General features: G+C 41.0%; 1 protein-coding gene across 1 annotated transcript in view; it reads left to right on the top strand.

Annotated features, from left to right (window-relative positions):
• The window catches only part of mettl15 (methyltransferase 15, mitochondrial 12S rRNA N4-cytidine), a 42,550-nt gene extending 36,542 nt beyond the window's left edge, over positions 1-6,008 (top strand). The window contains exon 6 of the mRNA XM_076155263.1: positions 4,219-6,008. Coding sequence (XP_076011378.1) covers positions 4,219-4,643 — 425 coding nt within the window. The 3' untranslated portion in view covers positions 4,644-6,008. The remainder of the gene's footprint in view (positions 1-4,218) is intronic.
• The last annotated feature ends 13,724 nt before the right edge of the window (positions 6,009-19,732 follow it).

Below are 19,732 nucleotides of genomic sequence, written 5' to 3'. Positions count from 1 at the left end.
CTCACACACAATCTGCTAAATCACACGTGCCAGTCACATTTATTGTGTGCCACACAGGTCTGATAGTCATATACGGAAGAGGCTTAAAGTGTTGGCATTGTTCCAATAACATAAGAATAACAGTTCTCTCTTAAATAAGTAGTAAGTCATTGGCATCCACCATTCTTTATTTCCATATTTCATAGAAGGGAAGCATTGCATTGATTCCTGATATAACTTCTGATGCTAATTATTATAAATCGTACAAGTAATTAAAATAGCTTGGACAAAATCATTGATGCTGGTTAGGGGTGAAAATAGATATAAAATAATCAAACGGACTACTTTCCTTAATTAGCATCGCAGGTTTCTGTACAGCCTATTTATTTATTGGAGATACCTTCTGCCTGTGTAGTTTGCTATTGTGTGCACCACACTGAAAAATGGACATGAGAATTAAAAGGAGAGAGTTGTCTGAGAAGATGAGGAAGTAAAAATAATTGCCAACCATGGTCACCATCTCTAAGCAGCGTGATGTTCCTATGACCACCGTTGTTAATATTATCAGGAACTTTAAGGTCCATGGGACCGTAACCAAGCTCCCTGGACGTGGCCACAAGAGGAACATGGAGCCCAGATTGAACACAAGGATAGCTGGAATGGTGGAAAAAGAACCGAGGAAAACTTCAAAATAGATACAAGTGACCTCCAACATAAAGGAACAACAGTGTCTGGTTGCACCATCAGTCACTTTCTGAATGAAAGTGGATGAAGACCCAGATAGACCCCACAGTTCAAAGAGAAACGCAAGAAAAAGCCAGACTGGAGTTTGTTGTAATGCATTTTGATGTCAAAGACAAAATAGCTACATGGAGAAGGCTCAGTTATGCTATTGGGTTGCTTTGCTGTGTCTGGCACAGGTTGTCTTGAATTTGCACAGGGCACAATGAAATGAGAAGATTATCAAGGCATTCTGTAGCCAAACATACAGCCCAGTGTCAGAAAGCTCTGTCTCAGTCGCAGGTCAGGGCTCGTCCAACAGGATAAACAACCTGAGAGTGGAATAAACTCCCAACTGAGAGGTGAGGAAGTCTCATTCAGAGCTACAGAAAGCACTGATTGCAGTGATTGCCTCAAAATCTTAGGTTAAGGGCCACAGCATAGGGAGAAGTTTTCCATTTTCCATTCATATTTGTTCTGTTTTTGTCTTTTCTTTAGTGGAAAGGTACCAACTTATAGCCATGGTTGTATATGATGAGTCTCCTTCACATTATCTGTTGTCTGCGTTCATTAAAAGTTTCACTGCTATGCTGATGACTCCCACCTCTGTGTTCTCCTAATATGTGCTAATATAAGCAGCTTAGGTCGTCTCAGTTTAAAACGTGATGAGTCAAAGTGCTGATGACTCGCATCATTTCATTTATGTTACTAACTGTTACTTAAACACTCAAACTTTAAATGTATTATTTGGCTGACCCAAGTCTCATTAACAACAGAATGATGACATAAAATTATTGATTTTTTTTTATAGCAGTGTGATAACAAATAACAAAACCTTGACAACATCAATTCTGATTGAGATGACTTCAGCTTTGGTTTTAAATGTAATGCATAGCAAACCTATGGTGGTGATCATCATCATCTTCATTCTAAACAGTCAAATAACAATTCATGTGACTTTTCCATCTGTCCACTGCAACATTTTTCATGACTCTGCTTCATGACGGCTACTTGAGGAGAAATGTGCGGCAGCTGAAGCGGAGGTGTTCAGTGGAGGGACAGCAAAGTGTTACACCACCAAATGACACCAAATCTCTGCTCTTAATCAGAACGGATTACTGCAGGCTAGGGGGTTAGTATAGTGAACATACTGTAGATGCGGCTCCACAGAGTTTGATTTAAGCTGATGGATCTTTTCTCTGCTGATTCTATAAACTCCTGCCTAGGAATTAAGAAATGTTGATATTTTCTTTGATATGTTAAAAATGTATATTCCAAAATTTCAGTCATGATAGGATATGGATTGTAGATTTGATTTGAATACTTCCCATATCCACTGTAACTTAAGTGCATGACCAGATTGACTGATAATGTGAACACATCTGTTTTCTTGTTGTATTCATCTTCTTGTGCTTCTGTCATTCTTTTGTTTGTGCAGTCTTGCATGTTTTCTTTTTCTAACTAAATCTGCTGCTGTGTGCCTGTGCAAATTCTCATCCACACTCTAAAATGGTCAAAATGAGTGACTAGAAATGAGACATAACAGGGAAGGAAAATGCAGAAAGAGCTTTGTGTTAGTAATAATATTATATGATTCGATGTTCCCTCTCAACCATGTTCTTTTCTTGCATTATGCATTTCCATACCTTATTTTGGAGCCGGCTCTGCCTATAGCCCCTTTAAATGATAAATTAAGAGAGAAAGCACATGGCTCAGTTAGGCCATCCAGGGCTGGTCCTTTCTGTGCAGGCACTGTATTGATCGCAGGGTGAGTCACACCTTGCGCTGTTCAGTGCAGGAGGAGAGAAAAAATGCCACACCACTCACTTCAATTTATCCTAGTTTATCTGTAAGTGTCTAATTGTTCTTTTGTCATTTTTCCCACATGTGGTGGTTATGTTTCTGCCATTTATAAAACAAGTTGGTTTGGTTTAGAAACGGCCTTTAATGCTTCCATTTGCATGTTGGACACAGATAATCGGGCCCCTCTCAATTTTCATCGGAGGCTAAATATGAGCACACGTTGTAAAACAGCACATTGTAAAACAACTCTCTCACGTTCCAAAATTATGAAAACATGCTTTGTTCACAAGTTTGCTGGTTTATATAAAATAGTGTAAAACCTCTCTCAGTCCACAATATTAAAGATTGAGATATACAATATCTACCCATTGTGAGAGATGAAAGTGTCCTCTGGTCATTCAGTATACTATCCCCCCCTCTGTGGAGAGAGTAATGCCATCATGGCAACACAATCAAAACTAACTTGTTTTCTTCTTTCTTCTTTCGATTTCTCTTTACCCAGACCGCTGTAAATTTTCAAAACTGAATTGTCGGCAGCATTCTTTGTGTGTACTAAATGAACTCACCCTTAAAACCAACCGATCAGCCAGTGTGGGAGATTCATAACACCATAAGGCCTGATGGGAGGCCAAGGCAGCTGACTCAACCCTTTCTTCTTACCAAAGATGGGCCAACAAGTAGAATGGCCGTCGTGATCTGTGCATGTGGTAAATTGAAACTATTAGTTCTGTAAATTCAGAGACTTAAACCAGAACTTTCAAAAGGCCTGAACCTGACTTGACCCCCAAGAAGTAGACTGGTTGAAGCAGGCTGCTGCTTTGGGATGCTTTGACCTGTCCCCGACAACCCTGTAGCACAGTTTTCAAAATCCTGACTTGTAAAGGAAAGTACCGTAATGTATGTGCCTACCTTGTGACACAGTGGTTGAAGACATCACTTTCCTACATCGCATGTTAGAGCTGAACAAAGACTTTAGATCTGATCCTCCATACTCCACGTTTGCATGAAGCTGCTTCAAAGTCAGGTTGTTCCATGCTTTACACTGATGATTCATCTCCTGTGCCTGGAATGGCAACTCAGAAATGCATCTGTGTTATGTCTTCTCAAACACCTGCCACTGGAGCTCGCTCAGAAGTAGAGGCATACAGACCGAATATCATTCCTCCGTTAAGCACCCTAGTAACAACAAAAGCATTCACCAGAAACTCCCCGATTGCTGCTGAAGTTCGGTGTCTGACTCAGGAAACCCCCTTTCAAGCCTCTTCCCCTCCCTGATTGCTGTACACTATCAGCAGAAGACTATAGAGCAGCAAGGAAGGGAACATCAGTTGGATTCTTTCAATTACCACATGAAGGTGTCTGTGAGAGGACAGAAGGAGGAGGAGGACGAGTAACAAGCCTCAAATGTCCTCTCAGATACACTCTGTTCAACGCTGTACAGAAAAGTGAGGGTGTGTTTCAGTCTCATCATTGGTCCTTGAGGGAAATCAAGATGGTGGCCACTAAAGTGCCTCTTAATGCAGTGCAATGCAAGGTAAGGTCTTGTAAGGAGACTTTGAAGGAAGTGTGTTTTGCTGTTTGGAGTTTTGCTGAAGGTGAAATGATTTACCTTTTAATTGATTTACTTGATCTACCTAATGCCCAGTAAACTCCTGTTACATCCAGATTGTTTGTACAGACACTTTCCATTCACTTAAAGTCTGTCTTTGCTTCTAGGATCATTTCCTCCCGCCGCCCTCTACGCCCGCAAAGACCGACTCCAGCGACCGGCACACGTGGCCACTAAGACTTTCCAAGCCCTGCGAATCTTTGTGAATGACGAGCTGAACGAGCTCCATGCAGGTCTGAGAGCTGCCCAGACGTTATTGCGACCTGGAGGACGTCTCTGCGTGCTCACTTTTCATTCGCTAGAAGACAGACTGGTGAAACGCTTCCTCCACGGAGATGATATGTCTTATCTACGGCAGTTTCACTTCAGCACAAAGAAACGGAGCAAAGGGAAGGAAGATATGGAAGGGGGAAGAACAGAGAGTCTTCACTGGTTTCCTCTGAGGAGAAAAGTGATCACACCACAAAAAGATGACGTGAAAGACAACCCACGAGGACGCTCGGCAAAGCTCCGAGCAGCTCTCAGGTGTTAAGTATGAGACAGAAGACATTTGCTCTTCTTTCATCAGACAGTTTGAGCTCGTCTTTAGCAATACTAACATTTACACCCGATATGACGGTCAAGTTAAAGGGTGAAGATGTCACTCAAGAGAAAGTGTCTGCACTGTGTCTCCCTGTTAATGAAGACCTGCAGGTTCACTTTGAACTATTAATTGTAAATGTCAACAAATACAACATTGTTGGTACTTGGATCAGATTTGTACTGTTTCTAACTTATGATAATAGTGCCAGAGGTAAAACTTAGACGTCAATTCGTGGCATATGATTCATGGCTTATACACATGATACGTATTATGTTCCAGAAGAGGAATTTCTTGTTTGTTTTAGAGGGAAGCACTTTCAAATCCAAATCTTGCTGGCCATTCATAATTAGTAATGATAACCTTGCCATGGCTTAAGGAACACAGCCTACAGTATGTTTGGGATCTGGCTGAGGTTTGGGATCATTCGGGTCATAAACCAAACCAAGCTATGGCAACAGAATGCTTAAAACCACATATTGCTTCCGTTTGTGTGAAGATCCTCTATCGGTTGATTTGGTTTATGATTGTTGACCTGACCAAAGAACCTTACCAAACCCTCGTAAGTGTGAATTGTAGTTGAATGGAGCTAAAGGCGTGCAATCCATGACACATCTGTCTGAGCTTTAACATCGCACACACTGACACACCCATGCACTGACACCACAGCAATACATCTAAAGGGATTCTTATGATATTTTTTATAATACCTTCAAAAAACACTCCTTGCTTTTCTAATTGACGTCTGTCTTTCCTCTGAACCTCCCCTGATGAGCAGCTTGAGTGTAACCTCTACTGTACCGCATGAATCAGTAATGCCACTAAATGCTGGATGACGCAAGTGTCAGAAGTGGTGGTGAATGAGCCGGGCGATTGTTATGTTCTCGAGCGTTCTCTCACCTTCAACTTGAGGTGTTTTGATCTTTACTATTTGACTTTGACTAATTGTAATTGCTCCATCAAGATTATCAACACTTTTTTTTTCTCCCTTTTTCCTCTGCCTCAATTTAGTACACTCTAAATATACTCGTCTTGTTACCTTGGAAACTAAATGGCGCAAGTAACATTTAACTGTGTCTAAAATTGTATGCTGTTTTAATCTAATATGAAATGATGTCGTAAACTTGAGTTTGAAAGTCCCTCCCTTTGACATCAAACATCGCTGCCTGTTACAGAATGTTGTAATAGTTCAGCCATTCTGCTGTCACAAGAACTTTAATGACCTAAACTATGTACAAGCAGATGAATACGGGTAAGAAAATGATACCAAAAACAATCAGATGTGTGTGTTTGTTATGAATAAAGGAGCAGGAGAGATGTTCAGTTTTCATATTTAACATAATTCTAAGTGAAACTTGATCCTCACTGTCCTGATCTGTTGAATCTGTGAGCATTGATGACTCTGCTCCCTCAATTTTACTTTTCACAGAATGATTTTCTGCCCCTGCCAATATTTAGCAGCCAATTAGTTTTAGCAGCTGAACGTTATCATACTTCTCGGAATGTTGTTGTCTGTAAGCAGGACATTGTATTCCTGGTAATAGAAACATTACTGACTTTTAGACTGCATATCCGGTGTCAGACTGGAGTGTGACCCGCCTGTGTTTCCCTTTATTTCCTAATATATTTGGATGTCTTTTGGTTTGGTGCTCCCACATCCACTCACCTCAAAGTGTTGTAGTGTGTGCTGTTTGAGATCATTTGCATTTTAATTGGAAAATTTAATTTGATTCCCTCATCAACAACCAGGGCAACGCATACCTTCACCAAACAAGAGGGAAAAAAGTAAGAAGTAAGAAAGAGTGATTGTGTTTTTCTACCATGATGTTGGGTTGGAATTAAAAAAATCTAAATTAATGAACAAAAAACTCAAGTGTTATACTTTTATTACCCAAAGTTATAGAGTTCATCTGTGTTTGTTTTAGTGAATTTGTTGAAATATAACCTAGATTTCATACAAAATTCATATCGACATAATCATATCCTAAATAATTCATAGGTTACAAAAAACCTATTCTAGTTAGATCTCTGTTTTGGAAGAGAGAATTCCACTTCAAAACAGAAGCAATAGTTAATGAGGGTTCGCTTAACATCATTGAATATCTACCTAATAATACATGATCTATAAACATACTGTATATCAAATATTGATATTGTCATAAGCCTGCATTTCCTCACCTGTCCACCAGCTGTCTCCCTTTAGTTTCCTGTCACCTGTCACATTCACACTAAATCACTTGGTCCCATGTTTATTTACGTATTCGCAAAACCAAAAACCCTATATGAGGTTTGATTAAATACGTTATAACATAATAAAATAAAATGTATACCTGCCCACATATAGTACATAAGTAACACATACAGTTTTTAGTTTCAAGTCATTTGTGGGAATAAAGTGACAATGTTAAAGCAAACCGCCCCATCCTAACGTGAACAAAGCACTATTGTGTTTACCAAATTCCTGGATCTTTCTTGATTTTTGATCTTTTCTCTGTAAAACAACTCTCAAGCAGACAAAGGCAGGCACACTAAGGCAGAAAGGAAATGTGCTGTAGGCTTCAGCATATAAGGAATATAAAGAAAAGATCTATCCTTAGTTATTTTCAGCCTACAGTGGATGAATATCGACGACTTCTGCATCATCACGCACTCCTCACCCTCAAATACTCACTGCATATTTTTATTCTTTCACTAAGTGAGACAGACACGTGTGTGTGTGTGTGTGTTTGTGTGTGTGGAGAGATGTGCGTCAGCCTGTGGCAGCTCTGACACGCTGAAGAATATATGAGCCGCCATTACTTCCACAGTGTTGGAGAACAGACTGAGGCAGCACAAGAGAGCTCTTTCTATCATCCCTGTCTCCTCCTCTTCTCCTTCCCTCCTCCTCCTCTCGCTCCCCGCCCAGCTCAGCCGCTCCACCTGCTATAAAAAGCATCCTCAGTGAAGAAGACTGAGGTCGAAGCTATTTGAATAATTTTTGTGAATGACGCAGGGCCTGCAGGTCTCATGGGAAGAAGATCCAACTGTGAGAGAAGACAGCCATGTTGGATAACAGCCCACATGCACAGCCAGGGGCTACCTCTGTATTTTGCTGACTTTCAATTTAAAAATTTGGATGGATTTAGCCTCTTTAAAACAAAACATCACCCATAAACCACTCTGACACAGGAATTCTCAATATCTCAAGATCTTGTTTAAAGACCATTGAGCCACTCTGACTCTGAAAATGAGCTAAATTAAAATCTACTTTTTTCAGAACACTTTTAAGGTCAGATTTTAAGTTGCTATAGTTGCAAGAAACAAGTCATTTAATACATACTATTCGCAGACGTCATTTTTGTGTTCGGTACTGTAAAATCTAACTCGTGAGAAAAAAGATTTGCTTTCTTTCAACATTGTCTTGCACATAGTTTGTTGTTGCTTTTGTCACTGCTCTGTTAAAATATGATTATTTATATGATATTATTATTCGTGAATTCTTCAAACAAATGTTGGTGTAAATGCTCACAGGGGATCAGATTGCATTGTGATTTGATTTCACAACCTGCAAGGCAGATAAAGTGGAACACATCTCCCTGCCTTGTGTTTTCAGCTCTGCCTGCTTTTGTTTAAGTTATATTATAATAATAAGTACCTGCACCTTGAATGCAGAGAGCAACTTTCCATGCAAAAACTTCAAAAGTACATTGATTATGCTCATCAACGAGGCAATAAGGAAACTCCTGTTTGCCAGATTTAAATAGTGCTCCAGCCCACCTATTGAGATCCTATTACAATTCACACATAATTCCATAATGTAATGTGTGAATGCAAGTTCTAACACGAGTTATATTTATACAACCATATACGTAGAACCACTCACTGTGAGGCTCAAGGTTTCTCCCTAAGTTGGAGGTGTTAAAGAGGCATGATATTCTTCACAGAGTACGCAATTTATGGATTCCTATGAGAATGTAACAGAGATTTTCATCAAATTCTACAAAAAAGTTGTTGTTTTTTTAGTTTAACACTGAAGCTTTAACTTAAGCATTTTTAGTTATAAAAGCAAAATTAACAAATATGAAGAAATATGCAGGAAGAAACTAGAATTTGTGTCACCCAGTTGCTCTCTGTGGAGCTGCTGCACTGCCAGCAGAGGTGAGGATGTCTGGCTTACTTTGTACAGGCCGACATTCTCCTCGAGTCCTTACACTAAAATATGATGCATTTCATTGTGCTTATGTCAATATACAACCAGGAAAATAAGCAGTGTTTTTCGTCATGCTGGTAAAATAACAAAACAAGTACGTGCTTGAGAGTAAATTGCACTGGGAGAAAGAATCCACCTTTAAAATTAGATGTAGAAGGGAAAATGGCAAAACCCAGAAACCAGGAGCTACCGGTGATCAACACCAATGAGGCGATACATTGGTACAATAAAAGCACCACCCTCCAAGTCTGTGTATAGGACTGAATCTAACTGCTCCCCACTTACCGCCATTATCCCACCGTAGGAAAAAATTGCCTGTCTGGGTACAACCCTGCAATATTCTCAGCAGTCGTCCATTCTACTCTTGCAGAACCACAACTGTCAAGAATGACGGTGAAACTGAGGTCACAAACCGCACAGATCCTGGGGGTTCAAATGAGTGTGTGTAAATGACTCTGTAACACCAGACACCCTGCCATGCCTTTAATGGATACTTTCCCCATGGCGTTATCAGCGTGAGCCCTTGGTGGCTTGTAAACTTGCAGAGAGTGTAAACACAGGAAGTAGTTATTAGACTGTTTATCAATGATGTTGTTTAATGTCAGAATCCAGACAACATGAAGTGATTTTAGTAATGCAAAGGGAAAACGCTGCTGTTCAAACGTCTGTAACTCTCGTGTAGTTTCATTTTTTGGATCACAGATTGTATTTTCCAATTTTCTTCAATTCTTTTCAATCTACTGACAGTTATTGGCCGCCCTGGAAATACAAGAAACATCAATTCATTATCACTTTGATATAGTGGCCTTTCACGTCCAGGACCATAAAGCTGGGTCATATTTTGTACTTTGTGCCTCATTCAGGCTAAAGATGAGTTCATTTTGTTCTGAGCGACACTCCCATTATTAGACCATCTTGTAAACATAGGTATATATTTCTCCCTTGCACTTGGACCACTGCAAAGTCTTGTTTACTTGCATCAGCCAAGATTCTTTGGCTCTAATCATGTCTGTTCTAACTGCTGCTGCTTTTCTTTTAACCGTCACTAAACATACTGCAGGTGAACGTTCTGTGCTGTCTTCACTCCACTGGCTACCAGGGAAGTTAAGAATCGTTTTTTTACGTGTTTTTATACATGCAAATTGCATTTTTACTAAAATGTCTTGGATTTATGGTATGTGCCTATCACTGTCTGGCCTCCTCAAAGGACTACAGGGCAGATATTCACTTTCCTGCAAAGATTTAGGTTCAATCCCACCTGCAGACACCCATATTTATCTAAGACCTACAACTGAGCCTCATCAAATGCCTTTAATACTATTTGATCAAAAACCATCAGCTTATAGATAGATAGATAGATAGATAGATAGATAGATAGATAGATAGATAGATAGATAGACGGAGATGAAACTAGAAAAAATATATAGATTGTGTGCCTGTTCCTCTGACAGTGTGTTGTTTCCAATAGCAACAACCACAAACCAGATGCTGGAACATCAGGCTTTGGAGCTGCTATGTTACGCTTTACAGAATGAAATCATCTATATACCGTATGTAAAACAGTGTGTTGATTAGATTTGGGGTGCACATGGTTTTTCTGCCACATATTGCATTTACATAAGCTTAATAATGATATTCTCTCTTAGTTTCATATATGGAATTTCATCTTGCACTGATCCAGTGATGATGATGATGATGGTGATGATGCTGACCGCCCACTTCAGCTGCATTAGAGAAAATATATTCTGCACCTGCAACATTTGCGTTGATTCCCCTTGGGACCCGTGGGATCCCAATCCTCCAGTGGGAAGAAACAGGTGTGTGTGTGTATGTGTGTGTGTGTAAGAGAGAGAGAGAGACTTGCTGCGTGATTTATGCTGCCCCCAGTAAGCACACGACATCATGCATGAAGGCACTAAACAGTAATGTTTGTAACATTTGTGAGTAGGTCTGTCCTGAGGCTGTGGCCTTGTTTCTTTCCATGTCGTGTGCTGCATAGACAAGTGTGTGTGTGTGTGTGTGTGTGTTTAGGTGTGGTCTGGCGGTGTACTTTGGTCTCTCCCTGGATGGGTGCTTGGCACTAGGATAGACCTGAAGGTGACAGGGACTGGAGCTTGTGTCTTTACACTGTATGATGAGGGCAGCACGGTGTCATCCAGGTCTCCCCACCTTCTGCTCAGCAGCAAACACAAGTGGGAAACTCCACGTCCTCCTCACGGTCACTGTTATTCTGCTTCATTTGCTCCCAGGCAGCAGCGATGGATGAGAACAGCACATTGGGCTCTGACTGTCAATAATACATGCCAATCATTATTGTCAATAAAGATCAATGTCATCCATGAGATCCATCTCACCATCTAACATTCACAGGAAATAGAATGAAAGGTTATTTTGTGATGCTTGCATCTCTTATTTCTTCTGAGTAACACAGCGATCTCAGTGAACATCCAGACTTATCCATCCCCTGATAGATCATTAGCAGTTGCAATGCAGTGTGGCTCTGGATAGGTATAAAATAATGGTGTTTAAAGTATTCAGCTGCAGCCATGTTAGATTATAGACAGCTGAGACAAGAGGGCCAACTAGACACATACTTTATGTGGGCAGATGTTGTTGATGTCAATACCCTGTCTTTCATTAAAGTCTCATTGTGCACGATGATTACATTCTCTCATCGACATCTTTCACCACCGTGGCCTTGATTTTTCCAGAAATGCCGGATGTAGGTTGATATGCTATAGATAACAGTAAACCTTGACATCATTCTTTAGGTTTTTTGACCTTCATAGACAATGTATATGACTCAGAGCGTCCATATTCATAGGCTGTAAATCTGCAAAAGGAATAAAGCCTTTTTTAGTCCACCAGAATCTGAACCTATGTAAACATTGTTTTGTACCACACTGAAGCAATACAATGTTAATGTATATAGTTTAATATATATATTATATGATAGTGATTGGTGAGGGAACAGGGCTTCATGTATGCTCGTTGTCATCCCAGCTAATTCTTCTGAATCGGAAGTCGAACCCACAACGTCTGCCAGGAACATGAGTTTCACAATTGATAACTAACTAACCTTGAAGGGAAATGTTGTTTTTGCACAGACCACACCTGCCCGTCAAATAGATTTCTGCTCTTTTAAAGCAGAGAACCATCAGTAACTGCTTAACGATGTGTGACATTGAAATGGTATTTTGGTGTAGTCGTGTTTGCACATTTATGTTTACATTTATCAAACATGTTCTGCTTCAGCTGAATACTCTGAGCAACAAGTACTCTGTTATTCACTCCATTATGGATAGAAATGCATCTATTAGTCTGAACTTGCAGGCACACACACATAAGGACTAGTTGTGCTGGTGAAGTAGCGGCTGTATGCACTGCATGTACAGCATATATTACTTCTGTATTCATGTTCATGTATCATATTTTTCAAAACTCCTCATAAGCTGCTGTTTAAATTATTTTATCAAGTCAGTACACATGAAAAGAGCTTTAGTTATGGGCTCAGAGGGATTCATTATGATGACTTACTGTGCGTGTGTGTGTGTGTGTGTGTGTGTGTGTGTGTGCGCGTGCTTGCCCACATACATGATTATAGTCATGTATATGCAAATGTGTTTGTATAGATAGAAAGAAAGAAAGACAGAAAGAAAGAAAGAGAGAAAGAAAGAGAGAAAGAAAGAAAGAAAGATAGATAGATAGATAGATAGATAGATAGATAGATAGATAGATAGATAGATAGATAGATAGTATTGAAAAGGATGGATGCACATGCACATTTTCACAGTCTCTCAGATGTGAGAAAGGCACAAGTGTGGGGCTGCTGCTCACAAAGAAGTTGAAGCAGAGAAATGCCACAGCGCACGCTGAGTGACGTCAACCAGGAGGCCCCGTGGGGATGAGGTGAGTCAGAGCCAGGGCCGCGGCCTCACCAGCTCTCCGCAGCCATGAGCGCGTCATCACCAGTCTCACTGACACCCTCTCACATTTCTCTGCATCTGCTTCAATGTGCCTCTGCCTCCCTCCTTCCCTCCGCCTCCTCAAGAGGATCTCTTCACATCCATGGCATACGCCAGTCCTAGCAAAGCCTGTCTAAGGGAGTGAAAAAAAGGATGGTAACTTATTGCTTCATTAAGTATTAGGCAGAGGTACATTTAAGATACCATGATACTGAAATGAGATAGAGAGTGATGTAGTTTGGTGGTATTAGTCACACCTTTACTGCACAACAACAAAGCAGCATCCTTGAGTATCTTCCAGAGCTGTTTACGGGTTAAGAGACCAAATGTGCCTGTATCTCAGCAGCGTAGGACTATCCTGATAAGAGGCTCATTAAGGCAGTTTATGGTTAGTGATGGATCAGGGCTGGCAGAATCTGTGCTGTGATGATTCACCCGTCATTAGCACAACTACACTTGTTTTTCAGGAACTGCTTCCACACAAAATCAGCCCATATACATTCACTCAAAGTCACTGTCCAGCCAACACTGTTAGGCAATAATTAATAAAAAAACCCAGATACAAATGTTAAATAACCTTTAATTCTAAAAAACGTAAGCTTCACAATCCTTTTCTTCATGTAGCATCATCATCAGTCATATGTCTCAATGAATGTGTAACTTCTTCTGTAAGGACTGCGATCAGTGGTTGATGTTTTAATAACCTCCACATGTCCAGCTCTTTCAAAAGGCAATTTATAAAACATACCAGTTGCTCAGAAAAACTGCTCCAATGGCACAGAGACGCGCCTGTGGTTGCAGTAGGTTGCAGTAGATGGCAGGGAGGGCAGCAGATAGAGAGAAATAGACTTAATCTTTGTATTAACCTGCTTCCAATTGGTTGATGCCTGTCTGCAAGCTGCCTGCAACGTCAGCTGTTAAAGTTACATTCATACCAGGTGGGTGCAGCAAACAGGGGGGAGCAAAAGGACGTCTGCTGGGGGGAAGGGGTGGGGGGGGGGGGGGGGCGGTGGGGGGGGGGGGGGGGCGGTGTGGGCGGGTGGGTGGGAGGCTGGGTGGGTGTGCAGGGCAGGTTGAGAGTGGGAGAGAGGGGTGGGGGTTGGGGAGTAACTCGCCCGGAGAAAGAGGTCTGCACCACATACAACATTCAAGCGGACGTCTGACGTCAGCGCATCAATAATTAAAACATTTTATTCATAGCCTGGGAGAAAAAAGAATCAATTGACAAATCACATATTCACTTTGAGTTACTTCAAACAGTGAGACAATTAAAATGCACGACACATCTGCCTGGTGTGCATATGTTTGTGTGTGTGTGTGAATGTGATGATGCCTCTTTTCTATTTATAGGCTCCATGTTATTTAGGAAGCATTCCCCAATATATGGCAATGACAGGCATAGAAATGGTGACTCACCTTTCTTTTCTGCTAGACTGCCCGAGCATTCTGATTACAAATACATTCCAGACAGCAAATTTATCCTATATATCATGTTTTGCCATGGCAACTACCTCTTTTTTCCCCCCCTCATTTACTGCTATACCTACTATCCGCCAATATGCACATTTTAGTTAGATTTATGTTTTCAGTTTTTCTGCATTTGTGGTCCGCTGCCATGAAAGCCAGTTGACTGCAGCCTCATCCTTTACAGCTGTTGAGAGGAAAAGTACCTTTAAGTTATAGCCATATTTGGAGAAAATTACATTTGCAGGGGCGTTTTGTACATGAAAAACATGAAGTCGTGCACAAGCAGCACAAGATAGCAGGTTACACTGTCTCGGTGTTGACACTGTCCTTTTACAAACACATTACTCCAGAGTAGATATTTTAGTAAACTCCTGCCCCTTAAGTATGTGCTTATTACAATGATCTGATGCGGATATTAAAATGGGAAAACTTGACTTACTGTAATAAACAAGGACACAGATGCATATGCATGAGTGACTCAATAAAGGGCAGCAGTACTTTACAAAGGAGTTTGAGTGTGTGAGTGTGTATGTACAAACCTCCCAAAAAGTTGAGTCAGAGTGTAAAATGCAAATAAAAACAGAAAGTAGGGATTTGAAATTTCTCTCTCCCCTTTTACTTCATCCATCCTATTTTCGAGAACAGAGAACTAGAAGTAGAAGTTCACAGAAGCTGATTTGTTCCACATTTGTAATTGGCTGGCAAGTGAAGATGTCAAATGCCAAATATTGTACCGGTCGATAGTTTAACCAGCTTTCCCAGCAACATACAGGATCTGAATACACCACCTGGCCTCCTGGAAGCTGTATGTTGATCTGTTTAGCTGCTTAGCACTACGAGAGTCAAAGCAGCCCGTCTGACTGAAAGGTTTCAGTCATGAGTTCAAAACCTTTTCTAACAAACCAGCATTCATGTTGACTTCATTATATTGCCAAGCATGTCCTCTGTTTTCCCTTCCTGACTGTGTTTGGCCTGCGTGCTGTCCTGCCCCTGACCTAACCCGACCTGAGCGCTGTCTTTGCCAGTTGCAGCCTCCTGACCCTCCCTGGTCTCTTCTGGATGCTCTCCCTGGGTGTTAAGAACATATAATTAACACGACTGGAGTTATTTATTCAATATCAAAAGCAGAATCTTAAGGAATTTGAATAGCACCGTCTCTAACTGCTGCCACCCTCCACTGTCTGGAGGTTTACCACCCAGGAACTTGGTCTGTTGACACAACAGGGTGCACTTGGCAGGGTTTAAAGCGTAACTCCCGCTTGATGGATGGCAGTGAGGGCCTCCTCCAGGTTCTGCTGGGCATTGCCAAAGGCAGCGGCATGCACCAGGAGGTTATCCAGGTAGACCACACACTTACTTACTTCCTGTGCCAACACTGACAATCACCAGGCATCTGATTGGGTCTGTGTGATAAACACCTCCCGTCCGCTCTCCTCAGCACAGGCACAGACTTTGGGCTGGCGGGGGGTCTTGCCGACATGGCTGCGCTCAGGATTTCCTCAGCTCACTCTGCCATCTAAGTGTGGATGGAGCTCGTAGCTGTTGGTGGTGTCGCTGCTGCTCTGGGATAACCGCCTAAAAAAGGACGGGATGAGCCAGTTCTTCTTGGGCTACGTTAGGGAAACTGGGAAACCTGTGTTGAGCACGTTAGAAGCAAGCAAGGCCACCTAAACATACTGCAGGTGGCCGGCTCTGCCCACATGGTTCTCTCCAGGGATCGTACTGCTAAGCATCACTCTAATGTTGCAACCAGGGCTCCATTGTATCTGCCCTCTGGTGATAAGTCAAGGAGAGTCTGTAAAGCTTCTCCTCTCAGTACCAGGGCTTCATGTATGCTGTCTCTGAGATCCATTGATTGTGTTTATACAGTATGTATAGCTAAAGTTCAACTTGAACACTTGAAAGCGACCTTAGAGTCTTCAGAGTCTTGTCTAAGTCTGTTTTCTTCCTGACGCTGAACCGAACCTGAAGAATCGGTGTTTGTGTCCGTCCCGGCCTAACGTCAACATCAACTTTGAGTCTCAATAATAACTTAACAATAACTGCATCTCTCACTGTAAATAGGATTTGGAGTGAAGGCTTCTCTGCTCATTAAAATCCAGCAGCAGTGAAAAGCCTTTGTTCAACTTCATACTCTCAGGATGAAGACACAGCTGCCACAGAACTCTGATGTACTAACAAGAACTCACTCAGTGTCGCTACAGAATATCAGTCGGAACAACATCTATCTAAAGCTTCTAAATGTTCATCTCTTGTTTAGGCTTAGGGTGAGTACCTGGTAGATGTACTGATAAAAGGAAACTGCTCCCCTGCTGGTTTAGGGTCATATTACACTCTGCTGCTGGGGGCCAAGAACAGACAAAGTGGTGATGTGACCAGTAAACACACACACGCACGCACGCACGCACGCACGCGCGCACACGCGCACACACGCACGCACGCACACACACACACTTGAAGTCAACCTTTGTATGAATCGTGACGGGACAGCTTGTCTATCTATCTGCATTTGAAGATCTTGACGACATGGACAGTGAAATAGAGTCCAGGCTGTATGTTTGACTCTTTGTGTGCGTCTGGCCGTGCCACTCATGTCACTGTGCCATTCTCTGACTCACAGTGTTGCCAACGGAGGGGGAGGGAAACTCAGGAGGCAGAGAGAGAGAGAGAGAGAGAGAGAGAGAGAGAGAGAGAGAGAAGATGAAGAGCTCTGATTCTAAGAGTGGGATGAAGTGTTTTCTCCCCCTACTGTCTGAAATGCTGTCTGGTATTTTCAGGGGTAATCTGACGTAGACGCACCTGCACACACACATGCGGTCTGTCCATACAGTCATTCAGCTCGACGTCATCTCCTGTATGTAATGATATGTTATTAATCAACATGAGAATAATAATAACCAGTATGTTTTTAGCTCGGATCTACGTAATGTAAAATGAAGGATTAACCCTTTAAACAGTAAACCAATTTTATGTTAATTATCTGTCCTTTCTCTCTTTACATGTCCACTAACTACAATTAGTAAAACACAAAATGTTATTAGATTTTGGAATTTATTTTTATTTCCAACAAGGGTGAATCAAGCTGTTATTTTAATAGATGCATATGAAATAATTATGACCATAATAGAATTTGTTTCTGTTCAAATCTAAAAATAGTTATGAATAAAAAGTAAATAAAAATCTATTTTATTATTCATTTTATTCGTAACTAGTAAAATACAAATATAATGTTGTCAAATCTCCTCGAAATATTGCGGCAATCTTGTTAGAAAATCGTCAGTCTGAGGAATTGTGGAATGGGTGGATTCGCAGAGAGACCTTGATTCCTCACTTCCTCTTCCTACCTGCTGCACCCGACTCCTCCCTCCTGAGAACTTCAGACATGATTGATTCAATACTGCCCCAAACCCATTAAATGCAATTATCTGGAAATCAATTTGAGACCCCACCTGACCTGTAAGACTGACTGACAAACTCTATTTACATACATTCATACATGCATACACCATGTTCAGTTTGACTTAAAAGCAGTGTGAACAGAGACTCTACAGTGGCTGATGCTGTTCTCTCAGTTTCTAATTGCTCTAAATCTTCCCCACACATCTGACCTTGCCTTTGAGGATTTTTTCTCAACCATCTGATATATCTTGCCTTCAGATCACTGATCAATACGTGACATTGGTCACTGTCAGTGCGACTAGTTACTCCCCCTCTCTGCCACATGTTATTCATGGGGCTGAGGTAGTGGGACTGATAAAGACTTTCCAGTAATTGTTTTTTTTCCTTTTTCACTTTTATTTCTTTTATTTCACCAAACCAAACCCACACTTGACTTCATTTCATTGACTGATTTACTGTGGATAATAGATTAAGATGATTGATCTTGATGTGAGTGATACAGCAGAGGCAGCAAGATAATCTCACCAAATGTAAACCGTTCCAGATCTTTATTCTTCTTGTGGGTCACCTAAACACACATGAATACAGTCGCTCCTAAAAATCACCACATACCATACCAGTCCATGTGCAATCAAATTAAGCTCATCAGCAACGTAAGTGTGTGTGTTTTTTTCTATTCTATTAGGTGAAAAGCTTGCACTTGCAGCTCTGCACACACCTTTCTGTCTGCCTGCCCACACGGGTGCATCAGTGTGTGTATGTTGTGTGTTTGTATTTTGATTCTAACATGAAAAGGCACTTCCACACCCATATATTACCTGCTAAAAATAAAGTCATGACGTCAAACACCGGTTATTTCAACCTTGCCCCTCCCCTCTCAAAACGCCCTCAATATCCGCACAAGTTTTAAGGTTGATATAAGAAAGAAGAGAAATATTTCATAGCAAACAAAGCATCACACGACTGCGTCACACTGCAGCTTTTCTCTCCAAGCCTAAAATGCATCAAATTATGTAAATATGCAATATTAAAACTCTTGCAACTCACAATCTAAATTGATTTCAGCATTTAAAACCAGATTTCAGTGGTAATACATTTTGTTCCCTATTCATTGTCAAACAGCATCACAACATCATATCTGCATCACTTCTGTTGCCATGGTGTTAAGATGCGTCATTCACAATTGCTGATATGGATTTTTTTTTTTTATCACACATTTTTGTACTCCACTCCCACAGATTTACTCATAAAAGATGAATAAGCTACTATGTTTTTGAAGTATAGAAACAAGTGTTGGATTGTTAGCTTGATAAGTATTCACATCACATATAACTCTCTGCAGTGAGGCTTAGATATGAGTCATAGTCTAGAAGCCTTCCGTGTGAATGGTAGGAGGGCACATTAGCAGACTGACTTTTTATTACCACTCAGCTGAAAACAAATATCTTCAGTGACTGCGTGAATAAGTCTGGACCAATAATTAGGAACTGATTAATAAAGGAAAATAATACCCGATTAGGACAGGAAGCTGCAAAATCATTATGGACAAATGAGCTTATTGTGTGTATACATATTACATAAAACATACACAAGGTTCATTTGAATTAAACTGACACGACTGACAATGATTGTCTCATACATTTACAGCCAGATTAAGTCCAAAAGAAAAAAATCCACATATTATTCAGTTCACACAATTTAGCATAACAATGAGGACAAAGTGCCTAACCACGTCATCTGACAGCAGCTCAAACCTCCTCTCCTCTTATGGAAGGGAGGAGAATTATACTGGACACAAATTATAACATTACAAAATGGACAAACCTCCTTGTTTTATCGGGTAGCAACTTGGATATGACAGATTGAGTTACAATGTCTCACAGAAGATGCAGGAGTCCCATTGATAACATCTCCTTAAAGCTCATTGCAAACGTTTGGCCCCTTTAGACAGCTGTTAAGGCGACTTCTCCTGCTCCGGTAAATCATCAAATTTTCTTCAGGCCCTTCGTTTTGTCTCCAAG

Source organism: Genypterus blacodes, unplaced genomic scaffold (assembly GCF_046128005.1).
Source record: "Genypterus blacodes isolate CSIRO-AG114 ecotype Tasmania unplaced genomic scaffold, CSIRO-AGI_Gbla_v1 ptg000067l_1, whole genome shotgun sequence".
Lineage (NCBI taxonomy): Eukaryota > Metazoa > Chordata > Actinopteri > Ophidiiformes > Ophidiidae > Genypterus > Genypterus blacodes.
Note: the sequence above shows the minus strand (reverse complement) of the source record. Positions and strands in the feature narration are given on the sequence as shown.